The following is an 18,095-nucleotide window of genomic DNA, read 5'->3' as shown; positions in this document are numbered from 1 at the left end:
CCTTTATCTATTTTCAGCACACAGTTCTTATCCAGAGCAATCATTTCCAACTATCTTAGCCATGGTGGTCCCTTTATTGAGGGAGGTGAATTTAATGATTGGTGAGGAAGGAAAATTACCCTGATAGCCTGCATCACATTAAAGTAAAGGCTAAGCAAAGAGTGTCCCTGAATCATGGTTCCAGTCACGTGTCTCAGTGGGGGCATGCCTGTCTTACAGGCATGGGTCCCACGTTGGACTCCTGTACCATCCCAGTGGCAGTGCTAGTGGGACTCCTGGCACCACAACAGAAAGATGAGCAATCTCCAGCACACTTGAGTCAAGTGTGTGAGGTTTGCAGCTAAAGTGTCTGAATTCAGGTGAGCAACTAACTTGACTAAACCTGGGAGCGCTGCCACCAAATATACGTGGCTCCCAGTGAGAGCCCAAAATGGGAGCAAGCACCGCAACAGGCGTGCAACCCTTGGTCTTCAACAACAGCTGTGACCAGCTATGGGGGCTGGACAGGGACAGGGGAAAATGTTAGGAATCTTGAAATCATGAACTTTCAGTTCACACTGAAAGTCGTGAGGTTAAAGGTTTTTATGTAGTGTTAGGGGTTTCATTGTGGTCTTCACTGTTTGTCATAGATGCCTTGAATAACTACATGTAACATTTTAGATTAGGATTCCCAGTCCTGTTCTGAAAATAGGGGCTTTCATCTCTATGAAGACATGCGCTCAAGTTTGTAACTAGAAGATTTTTCAGTCTTTTCCTTTATATTTATTTTATTTTGTTTTGGGATCACACCTGGCAATGATTAGGGGTTACTCCTAGCTGGGCACTTGGGAATTACTCCTGGAAGTGCTTAGGGGACCATATATTGAACCTGGGTCAGCCCCATGTAAGGTAAGCACGTAACCCATGTGTAACCTGCTTCTACTGCGCCCCACCCATTTACATTTATTTTTATGAGCAAATACTTATTACAGAACCTGCATGATAGTTCCTCTATCTAAAAGAACACTTCGGTTCGTTTAGATTAATAGTTTCTGCTGGCACTCACTGTGGATGCATTGCTTCCTTGGGTATTTACTTTGTTCTCACTTGGTGCTCATTGCCCTTGAAAATGATTGCTGCAAGGCTGAAAATGAAGGTGTCTTTTTTTGTTGTTGTTGGTTTGAGGACCACGCTTGGTGGTGCTCAGGGCTGTTCTGGAAGTCCTTGGGGGACCATGTGCAGTGTTTGGCTTAGGGTTGGCCAGAAGCAGTCCGTGGCAGGGCAAGTGCCTAAATTCCTGTACAATCCCACCCCTGCATGAAAGGGCCGTGTAGAGTATATTTGAATTGACTTCCACCTATGCCTTAAACTAATTCTAAGACTTGTGTCTTGAAAACTATCATCCTTTCTCAGACACTCCTCTGGGCTTAATCCAAATGAGGACTAGTCCCTTGCTCTCTCTGTTTTTCCTGCTACTATTCACCTTAACAACAAAGCTCTCTTTTCCATAGTGCCCTGGGAACACATGAGAGAAAGGTTGAAGATATATTTCGTTGATGTTCCAGTTTTCTGGTGGGGTGTGGGGTGGAGAGAGAAAGGGAAGGGGGCTTTCCACACACACACTGATCTTCACTTAGGTGTTTCTCGTCACATAAGACTATGAAACCAAAGTTCAAGTTTTTAGAATCAGAAAAAGTCTTCAAAGACAAAATAGTTTTGCTGTAACGGCATTTCATTACTGTCTCTGGATTTTAACTTTCCCCTGGAATTTTGATTTGCAAATCACCACCGTCTTACCTACTCTTGTGACTTGGTGACAAAAAAAATTTTTTTAAAAATTCAGATTCAAAACTAGATCCAGGATAGCACTAATCCTTTGCTTGCTCAGTTTGCACAATCTAATTTCTAGAAGAGAATGTCCTGGATTAACTTTACTGTCATTGAGGTTATACTTAACCCTAAGGGTAATTGCAAAATGCATTATTTATTGTATGAGTTTGAATATTGTATTGGAGAAAATACATCTTGGGCAAATATTTTTTCAATTTTCCAATAAAAGTGTTGTACTTAAAAAAAAAGTTGAACTTTCCCTGGTACCACTAGTAAACAGTGATGATTAAGCTGTTCCTTTCCCTATTAGTGTGTACCACAATGAATGCAGGAGTACAGACTCTGAATAGTTTTGGGGTCATTGAAGTAGAAGCCCAGAAATGGAATTGTTGGGTCATATGGAAGTTCAGTTATTAGTTTTTTGAAGAATGTATATATTGTTTTCCAAAAATATTGAACCAGTCAAATCCTGACCAGTAGTGGCTGAGGTTTCCTTTTTTCCACATACCTGCCAATACTGATTATTTTTGTTCTTTTTGATGTGTACCATCTCACTGGTATGAAATGATATCTATTGTTTTCATTTGCAGTTTCTTGTTTTTTTAAATGTTTGTTATATGTTATATATATATATATATTATGCATTCACACTACATGCTTTGCTTTCTGAGGCATTTCATAAAGATGTGTAATATTTATTAAAAAAAACTCTTGTGGTGCAGTTTTCCACATAAGATTTTGATACTCCAGAAAAGTGTCAGCCATTTGTTCTTCTTCCTTTAATGTTGCACTGAATTTTTCTGTAAGTGCTTTGATGGAATCCTTGTCAGAGTCTCTTGGTCCCACCATCTGACAGTAGTGTCACTAGCAGTACTTTCAAATTCATTCCCAAGTTCATTTATGCTTTTATCAAATAGTACCAATTCATCCTCTACCATTTTGTAAGTCAACGCTTCTTCAGCCTGAGCACTTCGTCCTTTCCCACAGATCTGGGCAGACACTAGGCAACTAAGTCTTTCCATACAACTCTGATTTACATTTCCTGATGATAACTTATGAAGAGCAACTTTTTTATATACTTTTGGGTTGGGCTGGAGCAATAGCACAGTGGGTAGGGCATTTGCCTTGCATGTGGCGGCCGACCCAGGTTCGATTCCTCCACCTCTCAGAGAGCCCAGCAAGCTACCGAGAGTATCCCCACCTGCACGGCAGAGCCTGGCAAGCTCCCCAAGGTGTATTCGATATGCCAAAAATAGTAACAAGTCTCACAATGGAGACGTTACTGGTGCCCGCTGAGCAAATCAATGAACAATGGAGGACAGTGCTACAGTGCTACTTTTGGCTTATCTATGTATCTTCGTTGAGGAAATATCTGCTCATCTCTTTTCCCCATTTTCTCATGGTGTTAATCTTTTTTTTTTTACTAAGATTTATAAGTACTTTAGATGTGTCTTGGATATTAACTCTTTTTCACAAGAGTGATGGGCAATTAATTGCTGAATCTTTGAGAAATCTCTTCTTTTTACAACAAACTGACTTCCAAGCAGAGCTCAGAGACTACTCCCTGTATACTTGGCCCAGCTGTACGGAACTGAAGGCTCCATGTTGCTTCAACCAGTGGTGCCTGAGGCCACTGGATACCCTTCCCCCCACTGGTAGAGGTACCACGTGGAGCCAGGTATTGAACTTGGGTCTCTGGATTAAGTTTAACCTTCAGCCCATCTCCCCTCTATCTCCTCACCAATTATTCATCCCCACTCACTCTAGTCTCTGTGCTCTGTGCTCTGTCCCCAATTCCAATCCCCTTATCTCCAACTGTTGGAAATAGGTGGATTGCTTCTACACTGCTAATTCAAGATGATTTTTTTCTAGCCCCTTTCCAACTTATTTTTCTCATTCCTCAGTCAATGTATTTAATATGCTTGTTTTCCTAATTTAAGCCCCATGATTTAAAATATTGTTGATGATAGTTTCAGGCAAACAATGTTTCAGCACTACACACTTCACAGTGTCTTTTTTCCTGGATTATATTGAAACTGACAACCTCCAGACTAATTCCTGAGCACAAAGCAAGGACTGAAACCTGAGCACTACTGGGTGTGGCTGAGTATTTATTTTTCTAAATTGTTTCTAAAAAACAATTTAGAAAAATATCCAGTGAGTGAGAGAGGAAAACTCCAAGGCAATTTGTGAGGGGAATAAACTTCCCAAAAGTTAATTATTCTGGCAGCAACCATTAGTACATATTGGATGAATTCAAGTAAGTCCATGATGAGAGAAACTTCCTTTCACATCCCATTTCTACCTATTTGTACATAAGAACTGTTTTCTCTCAAGCATGAGTAGAAATACTATCGACTTGTCACCTGATCTCCCTAGGTCATTTCAGAAATGAGGATGGAGGAGTGACTCACTTGATGGAAGGTAATAGTTGCCCAACCATTGGTCCAAATTTTCCCAGTGTTTAGTGCTGAGGTTAGTATATTAATAACCAATGAGAACTCTAGTGCATTCTCTCTCTCTCTCTCTCTCTCTCTCTCTCTCTCTCTCTCTCTCTCTCTCTCTCTCTGACTGCTCAGTGTAAAGCAACTGAGAGATCCCCAAGCATCAGCTAGGTAAGTGTTTATTCTCCATAGCAACCTCTGTAAATTTGGGTTTCAAAGTTAAAACTACAAAAAAGCATTAGAAAAAGAATTTTTGGGGTGGAGTCAAGCTATAGTCTTTAAACCAGCTTCACCAGGGAATAACTTTGGATCTATAGCTGATGTCCTGGTTCATTTCTAAGTGGATTTGGAACTGAGAGGGCTGTGTTATTTGTTGAAATCCTTAAAGCCCAACACTCCTATATTTGTTGAATGAATCTGGACCTCTGAGAAGCAGGTATCAATTATTTATCCCTCTTTAAGGATGCTTGCTTTATTTTCAACTGTCTTGCTGGACTGCCTACTTCTATAATGCAGTGATCCCCAGGATACCTGAGACATTTGGTGCAAAGAACGGAATTTTTTGTTGTTGTTTTTAAGCTACAATTTGCAGTGCTCAAGGATTACCCCTGACTTTTTGCTAACGGATCACTTGTGGTGTTAATCAGGGGACCACATGTGGTCCCGTCGCTTGAGCCTGAGTTGACCATGTGAAAGGCAAATCCCCTGCTCATTGTACTAGCTCTCTGGTCAGATGAACTTTTAATACTTAGGTAGAAAGTTTTCTTTTCCTTCAACAAGGTCAGGGTATAGTAATTCAGAATAGGAGCACAAAAATTTCTATAAACCTGACATTTAAAATCTGACTTTAGCAAGGTTCCAGATTTAATGCTCAGAAAGTTTGCAGTAATAATAAGAAAGTAGGAAAATGATAATTAATAAAATGATTATTGAAGGCGCCAGAGAGATAGTACAGGAGTTAGGGTACTTGCCTTGCACACCACTGATCCAGGTTTGGTCCACAGCACCCCATACAGTTCCCTAAGTAATCTGCCAGAAGTAATTTCTGTGTTAGAGTCTGTGTTTAGAGCAAGAAGTATGCCATGAGTACATCTGGGTGTGGACTGCTCCCCCAGTCTTGCAATATTGTTGGTTTATCCCAACAATATGTAGACTGGTAAAGACAGGTTTGCAAAGTCTTATGCTGAGCAATATATTGTGGGGAAGGGAACTCCTCTCAATGAGACCAAAACATCTAGTTCCACAACATGGAACTGGTGGGAGAGCAACAGAATGTGCAGGCAAGGGCCTGCTCCTTTGTCCTGAAGGCCCAGGTTGGTCATGGTGCTCCCTCTGCCTCATGAGAACGTATTGCTGAGTCTCCAGAGTGAATCTCAATCAAAGACTGAATGGAAGCATTTCTGTGGCTTTTGTTTTTCACTCTCAGTTTACCTACCATCACATGCAAGAACATCTATTATTTCTATACTTGGGGATTGCTATAAAAATGTGTTATTCTATTTGATTTGAAGAATTCACATTTGACCTTGGTTTGGGGGCCATACCCAGTGGTGCTCAGGGCTTAATCCTGGCTCTGTGCTCATTGATGACAGATCACTCCTGGTGGGCTGGGAGGACCATATGGGTTCCGGGGAAGGAACCTGGATTAGGCATGTACAAGACAAGCACCCTGCCCACTGTCCTATTGCTCCTGTGTTTTACCTGTATCTGATTCCTCTGTGGATATGCTATAAAAATAATAAAAATCTGATGTCAGAGTGATAGTGAAGCAGATAGGGTGCTTGCCTTGCACATGGCCGACCTGGGCTCCATCTTTGGTATTCGATATGGTCTCTGAGCACCGTTGGGTATGAGTCCCAAATCAATAAAATAAGAATCTTACTGTTCTCTTATGAAGAATTGTGTGCCTGTTTTTTGATTCATAGCTCCTCATGTCCTGTCACTTGAACTGATACCATTTAGCGGGAGGGGGCTTCCAAGCCATGCTCAGAATGCCTGAGGGCTCCTCCGGGTGATTTTTGGCCACCCAAACCGTGGTTCGATATAAGGGCCTGAGGATGTGGGACTGCTCCAGAAATGTGGTACCTGTACCACCAGGACTTACTCAGTCGCTGCTTAGGGACCACTCGGGTCAGACCCAGTGGTACTTAGGACTTAATTAATTAAAAAATTAATTTTTTTTTTGCTTTTATTTTTGGGTAACACCTAGTGGTGCACAGGAACCATGTGTGTGTTTCATTGGGAATAAAAGTTGTTGATTATTGCCTGGAAATCTGTCTGAAACCCATTCTTTCACTATAAGCCAGAGAACATCTATCTGTCCCCAACACGCCAGGGACCAGCATCACTGCATGATGGTGACTCATACACCCCAACAATTTTTACTGAGTTAAAAGTTGTTTTGTTGTTGCCAGTTCATTTTCCTTCTCCATTGTATTTCACATGTGTGTGGGACCATGTGCTATGAAAAGTTAAACCTGGGACTCTTACATGCACACCTATGTGCTGTAGGCCTTTGAACGACCTCCATGGCCCTTCTGTGGAGTATTTAACTTTAACATTTTTATTTCTCTTTATTTCCTTGATCTTTAATTTTTTTCAGTTGCCAAATTAATAAGACAATGAAAAAAGATGATGATGTTGCAATTGTGGGAATAGGATGCAATTTTCCAGGAGGTAAGAGTGATAATGGTGAAACAACAGCTACAAATCATGACCTATAATGTCCAAATAATGAAGCTAGTGTTTGTTTTCAGTAAGTTTTGCCATTTGTCATTAAAGAAGAAGGAGCTCACACTTGTGAGCTTACCCTAGGGGCCAGAACTACAGTCTGAATTAAATCCTTTGAAATGGAATCCTCACAGATACCTTTTATGTTTTTGCCTTAAGGGAAGGTATCAGCACCTGGAAGGATAATATAGTGGCTTAGAAAACATACTTGATTTTTGGGTCAAAACTGTGATGCTCAGAGCTTACTTCTGGCTCTTCTGGCTCTATACTCAGAGATCACTTCTGATGGGCTGTGGGGCAGGCAGTGGGTAATCATATATGGTGCCAGGGATCAAATCTGGATTGGCTGCATGTAAGACAATAGCTCTACCTGCTATACTATTGCTCTGGTCCCCTGAAAACTTCCTTGAAACTATAGCGTCATGATTAAATTTCTCATTCCACATGTGCCAAGAACGATCCTGTCCGCTCTTTTATTTGAGCCTGGCAACTATGCTCTGTATTATACTCAGAGCTGGCTGCACCACTATTAGGGGTGTGTATGCATACCTGATAAGCACAGCTAGAAAGATGCGTGTGCTGTGGCTAGGAAGTGAGACCACTTGTGAGCACATGTGTGATCACTGCCTGCCTGCCTGCCTTCTTTTATTCCTTCCTTCCTTCCTTCCTTCCTTGCGTTGAGCTATATCCTAAGGCCCTTTGAAAAAGTTTTGACTTTTATATATTTATTTAAAAACCTGAGTGAATAATTTTTTTTTTTGCTGCAACTTTTTTACTAGGGGAAGGAATTGACAATTTCTGGCAAGTTCTTGTGGAAGGCAAAAACTGCACAGTTGAGGTTTTACCAGAAAGGTTTAATATTGAAGAATGGTATGATGCAGATGAAGGCCAACCAGGAAAAAGCCAAACAAGAAGAGCTGCTTTCATTGAAGGGTAAGATTATTGTTGGCATTAAAAATTATATGCTAGCATTTTTTTCTCTAATATGTTATTAATGGGGCTGGAGCAATAGCATAATGGGTAGGGTGTTTGCCTTGCATGTGGCTGACCTGGGTTCGATTCCTCCATCCCTCTTGGAGAGCTGGGCAAGCTACTGAGAGTATCCTGACCGCACGGCAGAGCCTGATAAGCTCCCTGTGGTGTCTTCGATATGCCAAAAACAGTAACAACAAGTCTCACAATGGAGATGTTACTGGTGTCCACTCGAGCAAATCGATGAACAACGGGAGGGCAGTGCAGGACAGTGCTATGTTATTAACAGAATTTTCAGTGATTAACCTCTAGGTCCCCCTAACTTTTGTTTCTTTACCAGTTGTTTATTTTTTTGTCCAAATTTGAAATAATTTCTCTTGATTTTATTCTTTCTCAACTTGCAACTCCTTGTTTTTCAGTCTTTATTTTCTTAGAAAGCAAAGTATGTTCACTTCAAACACTGAAAACATATAAATATATGATTGCATATAAAAGTTGTTCTTAGTGTGATATTTTGGAGTAATTACACTTAGGTAATATCTGATATCAGAAATAGGATAAGAAGTCATCCCCTGTTTTGTGATGTATTTAACTCTTGTTTTAAATGAAAAAGCAACAGAGGCTATGGTCAAAGGTGATGAAACTGTTATCAGAAATCTGGCAAGTGTTTTACAGAACACAAAGCCATTTGCTTATATAGGCACTTATTCTCTAGGGGCCACTTAATACCCTTTTATTCACTGTAGGTTGAATGAATTTGACAATAAACTCTTTGGGATCAGTGACTCGGAGGCTGAGCGGCTGGACCCTCAACAGAAGTTGCTGCTGGAATGTACCTACAGAGCTCTGGAGAGTGCCGGGATCCCTGCTGAGGAGCTGTCTGGCTCCAGGACTGGAGTCTTCATTGGTGAGAGAGAAACAAGGACCAAAACCAAGAGTCAAAAGTTAGAATGTTAGATGAAGCCTAAAGATACAAAGAAATTACCCAAGACATAGGAGAGAATAGAAGGAAGTGCATGCAGAAATAGGGATTAGTGTCAGAACAGGGTTTTTTTTTTTTACCTCCAAGGTGAGAAGGTAAATTAGCCCATGTTGAGCACTTTTGTGCTCATGTGTTCTTGAGTAAACATGTCTGAATGGTTGATGGCAAGGGGCTGATGGTTGACCTAATAGGGAGTCAGGCTTAGCTGGAGGGAAATGAGGAGACAAAAAAAAGTTTGTGAAAGTAGCAGAAAAGCATGATCAGGACATATAACTGGATCTCCATTTTCCAAATATCATTGTAGACAGAGTCCAATGGATTGAGGGAATGAGGGAGAGAACAAGGAAGGAGGCAGAAATACCAAGTTGGAAACTGATTTGGAAAAGGAAAATGCCTGCCACTAAGTCATCAGAGTTATAGATTTGAGAGAAGTGGGCAAAATAATGGACAAGACATGGTAAATAACTAGTTGTGATGTTTTAGGAATGGATAAAAGACAGGGGTTTGGGTTTGGTTTGGCTGAAGCATTCACACCATAGTAGAACACATTGGTAGTTTAGGTTTTTAAGGGGTGAGAAATTGAGTTCAGTTTGGGGTAAGTTGGTTGAGATTCCTGTGGGTCAGAATGGGTTGAGGCTTGAATGTCTGCAGACCATCCGTGGAGAAATGTCAGCTATGCTTTAGAAAAGTGTCTTGGAATCTGCCAAGACAGAGGAGAGGGATGATTAGGTGCTAATAGCACTACATGGTACCTGAAACCATTGGGAATGAATGAGGCTTTCCAGCCAGAAAAGTAATGAGAGGACAATGAGAGTACTGGAATGAGAAGACTGCAGTCTGAAAAGACACCCATCTTTACAAGAGAGAATATATTTTGTGTGTTGAATCCACAGTATTTCATGAGAATGTCAGCTTACCTCTTAATGTAACAGAATGGCCTTCAACTGATTTCTTTAACTTATCTAAGCTTCATTTCCCATGGTTCTAAGATAGTACCAAAAACACCACCATCTATTCTTTAGGCATGAAAAGCTATGAGAAAGTAATGTCAGATGGTGAGGTGTGTGTAACAGATTTAGAGAACAGAGCTGCAGGGCTGGAGAGAGAGGACAGCGGGTAGGGTGCTTTCCTTGGGTTCAACCCCTGGTACCCCACATGGCTCTTCCAAGAATGATCCCTGAGAACAGAGACAGAAGTAAGTTTTGAGCACCACCAAGTGTGACCCAAAAGCCAAAAAAATGAAAAAAAAAAAGAAAGCAAAGCTCCTTGAAATGACACATATTTTGTCATAAGTTCATCAATGCTATTTCTCTGCACTAAAACTGTGAACTTCATTTATTTTTATTTTTATTTTTTAAATTTTTTAATGAATCACCATGAGATACAGTTACAGACTTACAAACTACCATGCTTATGTTTCAGTCATACAATGATCAAGTACCCATCCCTTCACCCATGCCCATTCTCCACTACCAATGTTCCCTGTATCCCTCCCACCACCACCCCCACCTCCGTGGCAGACAGATTCCCTTTTTAGTCTGTCTCTCCTTTAGGGTTTTGTGGTCTGCAATGTAGGTATTAAGTGGCCATCATGATCAGTCTATAATCTACTTTCAGTACACATCTCTCATTCCATGTGGGTCCTCCAAGAATTCTTTACTTGATGGTCCCATCTCTATCTGAATTGCCTTCTCCCCCAGCATGAGAGGCCAGATTCCAAGCTGTGGAGTAATACTCCTGCTCCTTATCTCTACAATCTTTGGGTGATAGTCTCCCATTTTGTTACCTTATGTTCCACAAATGAGTGCAGGCTTCCTATGTCTGTCCTTCTCTTTCAGACTCATTTCACTTAGCATGATACTCTTCATGTTAATCCACTTATATGCACATTTTATGACTTCATCTTTTCTAACAGCTGCATAGTATTCCATCATGTAGATATACCAAAGATTTTTTAGCCAGTCATCTGTTCTCAGGCACTCAGTTTTTTTCCAGATTTGGGCTATTGTAAATAGTGCTGCAATTAACATATGAGTGCAGATGTCATTTCTACTATACTTTTTTGCATCTCCGGGGTCTATTCCCAGAAGTGGTATTGCTGGAGATCAATTTCTAATTTTTTGAGAATTGTCCATACTGTTTTCCAAAAGGGCTGTGCTGGCCCAGTTGGCATTCCCACCAGCAGTTGAGGAGAGTCCCTTTCTACCCACATCCACACCAACACTGGTTGCCTTTGTTCTTTTGGATGTGGGCCAGTCTCTGTGGTATGAAATGATATCTCATTGTGGTTTTGATCTGCATCTCCTTGATGATTAATGATGTGGAGCATTTTTTCATGTGCCTTTTAGCCATTCAGATTTCTTCTTTGAGAAAGTTTCTGTTCATTTCATCGCCCCATTTTTTGATGGCATTGGATGTTTTCTTCTTGTAGAGTTCAAACAGTGCCTTGTATATCCTTGATATCAACCCTTCATCAGATGGGTATTGGGCGAATATCCTTTCTTATTCTGTAGATTCTTTGTGTTCTCGTCACTGTTTCTTTTGAGGTGCAGAATCTCCTTAATTTAAGATAGTTCCATTTGTTTATCTCTGTTTCCACTTGCATGGTCAGTGGCGAGTCATCTTTGAAGATACCTTTAGCTTCAATGTCATGGAGGGTTTTGCCGACCTTGTCTTCAATGTACTTTATGGACTCTGGTCTGAGGTCTTTAATCCATTTTGATCTGACTTCTATGCATGCTGTTAGGTAGAGGTATGAGCCCATTTTTTGCATGTAGCTGATTAGTTTTGCCAGCACCATTTGTTAAAGAGGCTTTCCTTGCTCCACTTCACATTTCTTACACCCTTACCAAAGATTAGTTGATCATATATTTGAGGGTGTGTATAAAGATATTCGACCCTGTTCCATTGGTCTACAGCTCTGCCTTTGTTCCAGTACCATGCTAAAACTTTAATGAAAATGCTGCTAATTTATGAAATACAGCACATGCCACTGGATTTGGCATTTTTTTTTTCCATCACACCTGGCGATGCTCAGGGGTTACTCCTGGCTCTGCATGCAGGAATTACTTCTGGCGGTGCTCAGGGCACCATACATAATGCTGGGGATCGAACCTGGGTCAGCCAGCCACGTGCAAGGCAAAAGCCCTATCCATTGTGCTATCACCCCAGCCCTCTGGCATTCTTTTATTCTGATCAGTAGCCACAGTCAATGGAAACAACAGATAAAAAATTTTGTTGTTTTTGTTTGTTTGTTTGTTTGGGGGCCACACCGGCAGTGCTTTGGGCTTGCTCCTGGCTTTGCACTCAGAGATTACTCCTGGAAGGATCAGGGAACCATTTGGGTTGCTGGGGATCAAACCCTGGTTGGCTGCATCAAGGCAATCACCCCACTATGTACTATGACTCTAGCCCTAATATCTCTTAAAATATATATAGTAAGATTGTAGGGTTTGTATTCATTATGGTTTTCTTTCTCAACAAGTGCCTTACATACCTTTAAAAATTCTTGCAGGTATTATGAATAAAGACTATGAATTTATGTCACTTAGAAGTCCAAGGACTACAAACCATTATACTGCCACTGGATCTGAAATAAGCATAGCTGCGAACAGGATTTCTTATGTGTTTGACCTAACTGGACCATCTCTTGCCATCAATACTGCATGCTCATCTTCTCTTGTTGCGCTCTACTATGCCTTCCTTGCGATTAAACAAGGTATTCTGAAGTTTGTTGGGGTTTTTTTTCTGTAGGAGAATTGCTATTTATTCAGCCATTGATTAAGCTGATTGAATTGGGCATGAACTCCACATTACTTTTTTTTAGAAATTTAATTGGATATCTGTGAGATAGATTATAAAGCTTTTCATAATTCGGTTTCAGTCATAAAATGATTCAGCACCCATCCCTCTACCAGTGCACATATCCCACTACTAATGTCCCCTATTTCCCCACCACCATTCCCCAAAACCCCCACCTCCTATCCCCAGTCTCCCTCTATGGGAAGCACTTTCCTTCTTGCTCTCTCTCTCTCTCTCTCTCTCTCTCTCTCTCTCTCTCTCTCTCTCTCTCTCTCTCCCCCTCTCTCTCTTTCTCCCTCTCTCTCTCTCCTTTTCCTTTTATGCAGAATGGTTTTCAATACAGGTGATAAGAGGCCATGGTGTTTGTTCAGGGCATTTAGTGTTTTTATCGGGATGGTAAGGCTGGAGTAGCTTTTCAATTGGATGAAAGCTTTGGGTTGTGGATGTGACTGTCAAGGCTTCCGAAAGTATAGGGAGGTGGGGGGGGGGGGAGCCCATCCGGACTCTGAAAAAGTCTGGAGATTTCAGTCACAAAACCTTCAAACCAGAATTTTCAACATATTATATCTTGGTGAGGTCTGTCCTGAGACAGTGGAGTCAGGCTGGGGGTATGGCAGCAATTTTGGATTGTGGGAGCAAGTGGCTGCTGGGGTCTCTGCCTCGGTGGGCCATCAGGCCAACCCCCCCCCCCTGATTTATCCCAGTTTGTTCAGCCATGCTCAGGTCTGAGATTAACTGTGGCTTTTTCAAAATTTATCCATGGGTCTCTGAAATAAGGTCAAAAACGAGCTTGTATAGCTGAGCCAGAAGTGGTTTGTGGTGTGGAGTGGCTTCCACATACCTAACATTTGGCCATTTAATTTTTTGGTAAACTTGGTCCCAAGTTGCTGGGGTCTGGCAAATGGCACAAGTGGCAATTTTGGAGTTCCAGGAAGCCTGAAGGGACAATCAGGCTGCTGATGCACGCACCTCACAGGTATAGGTTGACCTGTTTGCAGCACCATACCCACCAGTTTTCTGAAGTTAAACTACAAATATGTAGACAGAAGAGGACTTCAAAAGTGGATATTTTTCAGACAGAATAAGTAAATAGGTTTGTTGACATGGGAAAAATCAAGATGCCTGGCACCGACTGATAATTTCACAAAATCACAAAATCTTATCACTTTTTTTTTTGCCTTTGGGTCACACTCGGCGATACACAGGGGTTACTCCTGGCTCTGCACTCAGGAATTACTTCTGGAAGTGCTCGGGGGACCATATGGGATGCTGGGAATCGAACCTGGATTGGCTGCATGCAAGGAAAATGCCTTATTTGCTGTGCTATTGCTCCAGCCCCCTTATCACGTTTTTAGAGAAGCAGTAACACTTATGAGATAAGTGGATGTTTTCAGGAAGAGAATCTTTCCAATTCATTTTTCAATCTGAGTCACTCCTGGCAGTGCTCAGGGGACCATGCAGTGCTGGGGATCGAACTCAAGGTCTCCCCCATGATAGGCTTGTGCTCATCCACTAGAGCTGTAGTTCTACTCCTCCAAATTTATTTTAAGAAATAGTTTTGGGATGGGGGGATGACGAGAAGGACTGGAGCATGTACTTTGAATATAGGAGCCCTGTGTTTGATCCCAGACCTGCAAGGCCCTCTGAGCACTGCTGTGTCTGGTCCTCCTTCCCAACCAAAGAAATACCATGACTTTAACAATGGATGAGCTCATATACATATATCTACCTTCTGCTCTTCAGTAATGAAACAGTAAGTCTGCATGAAGATTTAGAAAATAAAAATAGAGAAGCACAGAACTTCCCCAGACCACTGACTGTCCTCATAGGAATGGGAAAAAAACCCCAAAAGTAAAACTCATACCACAGGCAAGACTCCAAAAATCAAGTTAAATTGTGGCACTCTTATCAATCTGATGTCTTACCCTTCTTGGAGAGTCTTCTCAGAAGAGTGAAATGAACCCAATAAAAGAATCTAAGAATTAGCATACTAGTGGGCAAGTACGCATCTTACATTGCTTGCTTGCTTGCTTGCTTTACCTGCTTTATGTTGATGCTAGAAGACACTGCACCTGTAAATCAAATGCTTTTCTTCTGACCGACTTTACTGTTTGCTACCTGGTTGCAGGAGACTGTGAAACAGCTTTCTGTGGTGGAGTGAGCTGCATGCTGGATCCTGCAATTAATGTCATGTTGAGTAAAGCCAAGATGTTATCTCCAGACGGGATGAGCAAACCCTTTTCTAGAAGAGCTGATGGATATGGACGTGGAGAAGGGTGTGGCATTGTTCTGCTGAAACCTCTACAGAAGGTCAATTTAAAGAGCATTTGGGGTGATTACTGGAGCAGCTGTTGAGTGCAGGGGAAGGATGCTCTAATCAGAGTCTTTCAAAGGCTAATTTGGACTTTCTCTGCTCTCCAGGAACTTGCTGCTCCCTGTGCCATTTAGGCCTGGCTATATAATAGCTGTGGGAGCAACATCAAAATCATCAGATACCTGTTCGAATGCAGAATCTCAGCTACAATCCCAGACACCTTGCATTTTTTTAAATGGTCTCACCTGGTGAAGTCCTGAAGCTATTTCTGGCTCAGAGTTCACAGGTCACTTCCAATGTTGCCAGGAATTGAGTCTGGGCTTGCTGCTTGCAAACCATGCTCCTCAGTCATTGATCTATCTCCCTGGCACGGGCACATTATATTTTAGTCAAGTGGTTCCTATGCAGATCAAAATTCACAATATCATTAAAATCTGATAAGGAGGACATTCAAAGAAACAAGTGTTTATAGGATGATGTGACTAATTTTACTTCAGACAAAATTAGGCATAAATGTTAAGTAAATGCATATTTACAAATTAAGTATTTTGGGTCATATATATTTGGAGAAACTAATTGTGTTTGACTGCTGAGTAGAATAAGGGGTTTATCAGGTAAAAATCCAAAAGCAGGTACAAAACAATGAACAAAAAAAATGATGCAAAGTAGGAGGAGGAGCAGCTGGTGTGATAATGAAGTATCTGGAAATGAGAAGTTGATTACAATAATGATTCTAAGTCCTGCCACTTCCTGCCTATGTGATATTTTTTGCTTTTTCGGGTCATATCCAGCAATGCACAGGAGTTACTCTTAGCTCTGCACTCAGGAATTACTCCTGGTGGTGCTGAGGGGATCAAACCCGGGTGGGCCGCATGCAAGGCAAATGCCCTCCCCACTGTACTATCACTTCAGCCCAAGTAAAATTCTTCTATTTCTTAAAAAAACCAAGATTTGGGTCAGAAAGATAGAATAGGGTGTTAGGTTCTTGCCATGCATACGGCCAACCCTGGTTTGATTTTGGTACTATATATGGCCCCAAGCTCCCTAAAATCATTTAAGGGTCATTCTTGAGCACTGCCAGGTATGGCCCTAAGCCCTCTCATGAGGTATATATTACTCATGTCATCCCTAAGTTAATATAGCTCCAACCCTGCCTATGTGATCTTGGGAAAATTCCTTAATCTTTTTCTCAGCTTTGTATTCAGTAACTTAGGGATGACATAGAGGGAACATTGTGGGAATTAAGTAAGTAAACACTGAAAGTTCCTTAGTTGATTGTTTAGGATGTAATAAACCTTATATGAGTGTTAACTGTTATTATTCAACACAGTGCATAGGACATATCTTGTCATCATTCTTTAACTTATTTTTCCCCATATTCCTTATGAAAATTCTGTATCTAACCAAGCTGACTTGTGTCTCATTGCCTGAAATGCAGTACATAATGGCAGATTCTGAGTTTTGGATCCAGTCAGTTTCTTTGCTTCAGGCTTTTCTAGTCACTCTATCACAGATGTTTGAATCTGTCAGGAACAAACTGCCTCTTTAAAATTTTTTTAATTAAATCACTGTGATTTACAGTTATTTATAGTTGAATTTTAGACATATATATTGCAGCACTGATCCCATCACCAGTTTCAATTTCCCACCACCAATGTTCCCAGGTCCCAACATTCCCCCCCTCCCCCATAATCATCTCCTCTCCCTCTGTCCAACCTGCCTGCCTCTAAGTTTTGGTTGTTTAAGTTTGAGTCTCTTGATTTCAGTGTTGTTGACTCTGTGGTTTGGATATTTGGCTCTGTCTCTCCTTAACATCACCTATGTGCCTTAATCCTCTGACCTGGCCCTCATTGCTTCTCATCTATCTCTTCTCCCCTCTCCTCCACTATTTCTTTCCTTCTCCTCCCTATACTCTAGGGTCAAGGTTGATCTGAGCATCCCCCTTTAAGACATTACTTTCCCTCATCCAGTTATTCTAAATATCACATGTAAGTGATATTATCCTATGTTTATTCTTCTTTTTCTGGTTTACTTCATTTAACATGATGTCTTCCAGTTCCACTCACATTGCAGCTAGTTGCATGAGTTCATCATTCCTTATAGCTGGGTAAGGAGTCATGATTTATAAAGTTACTTATAGTTGTAGTTTAGGCATACAATAATTCAATACCAATCCCTCCACAAATGTCAACTTCCCTTCACCAGTGTTCTCAGATTCCCTCCCCATTCCAACTCTGCTCTACCACAACCTGTCACCTTGACAGACACATTACAGTTTCAGTATTTTCTGCTTAGATCTTATATTTTCAGTTCTGTTGAGTCTGTATTTTGGGAATATCGCTAGAGCCCTCACTCATATCACTGGTATAACTGAAGTCCTGATGCTGTTCACCAATCACTTCTTGTTCTCTTCTTCCCTGTTGATTTTTTCCCTTCTCTGCCTGTCCCTAATAAACACTGGGGTCGATGAAGATCTAAGGATCTCTCTTTTACTTCAATACATTTCCTCATCCAGTATTCTATATTGCACAGATAAGTGAGCTCATCCTGTGTTTGTCTTTCTTCTTCTGGATTACTTCACTAAGACTTGAAAGTTGAGGTCTCCTGCTTTTCCATTTTGGTGATCTCTCCCAAGATTCTCATATTTATTTTTTGGGTGGGGGGGGGGAGGAGAGGGGACAGCCACCACCAGCAATGCTCAGGGTTACTCCTGGCTCTGTATTTAGGAATCTCTTCTGGCAGTGCCTAGGGGACCATATGAGATACCAAAGATTGACCCAGATCAACCATGTACAAGGCAAGCACCATACCTACCTACTCTCTGCCCCCAGATGCTCATTTTTATTTATTTATTTATTTTTTTTTATGAGTGAAACACCATGAGGTACAGTTGTAGACTTACAAATTTTTGTGCTTGGGTTTCTGTTGTACAATGATCGAGTGCCCATCCCTCCACCAGTGCCCATTCTCCACCTCCACTAATCCCAGTATCCCTCCCACCCCCCTCATCCCCCACATCCCACCCTGCCTTGTGGCAGGGCAT

At 41.4% G+C, this 18,095-nt stretch overlaps 1 protein-coding gene across 1 annotated transcript; it reads left to right on the top strand.

The window, feature by feature from the left end:
• The first annotated feature begins 6,874 nt into the window (after positions 1–6,874).
• On the top strand, positions 6,875–15,187 carry LOC130016439 (putative inactive phenolphthiocerol synthesis polyketide synthase type I Pks15). Its single transcript, XM_056107157.1, has 5 exons — positions 6,875–6,929; positions 7,763–7,916; positions 8,702–8,862; positions 12,452–12,655; positions 14,867–15,187. The coding sequence occupies exons 1-5, from the start codon at positions 6,875–6,877 to the stop codon at positions 15,091–15,093; spliced, it is 801 nt and encodes a 266-aa protein (XP_055963132.1). The 3' UTR covers positions 15,094–15,187.
• Positions 15,188–18,095: the final 2,908 nt, after the last annotated feature.

Source organism: Sorex fumeus, unplaced genomic scaffold (genome assembly GCF_029834395.1).
Source record: "Sorex fumeus unplaced genomic scaffold, SorFum_2.1 ptg000007l, whole genome shotgun sequence".
Taxonomy (NCBI): Eukaryota; Metazoa; Chordata; class Mammalia; order Eulipotyphla; family Soricidae; genus Sorex; species Sorex fumeus.
The sequence above is the reverse complement of the archived record's forward strand: the minus strand, read 5'-3'. Positions and strand labels throughout refer to the sequence as shown.

What these genes read in the sequence shown, in the direction of transcription:
- LOC130016439 (XM_056107157.1), top strand. Translation starts at nt 6,875, where the DNA reads ATGAAAAAAGATGATGATGTTGCAATTGTGGGAATAGGATGCAATTTT. An exon ending in AGAGCTGCTTTCATTGAAGG is followed by an intron (nt 7,917 to 8,701) that starts GTAAGATTATTG and finishes TATTCACTGTAG; the next exon opens with GTTGAATGAATTTGACAATA. An exon ending in CTTCCTTGCGATTAAACAAG is followed by an intron (nt 12,656 to 14,866) that starts GTATTCTGAAGT and finishes ACCTGGTTGCAG; the next exon opens with GAGACTGTGAAACAGCTTTC.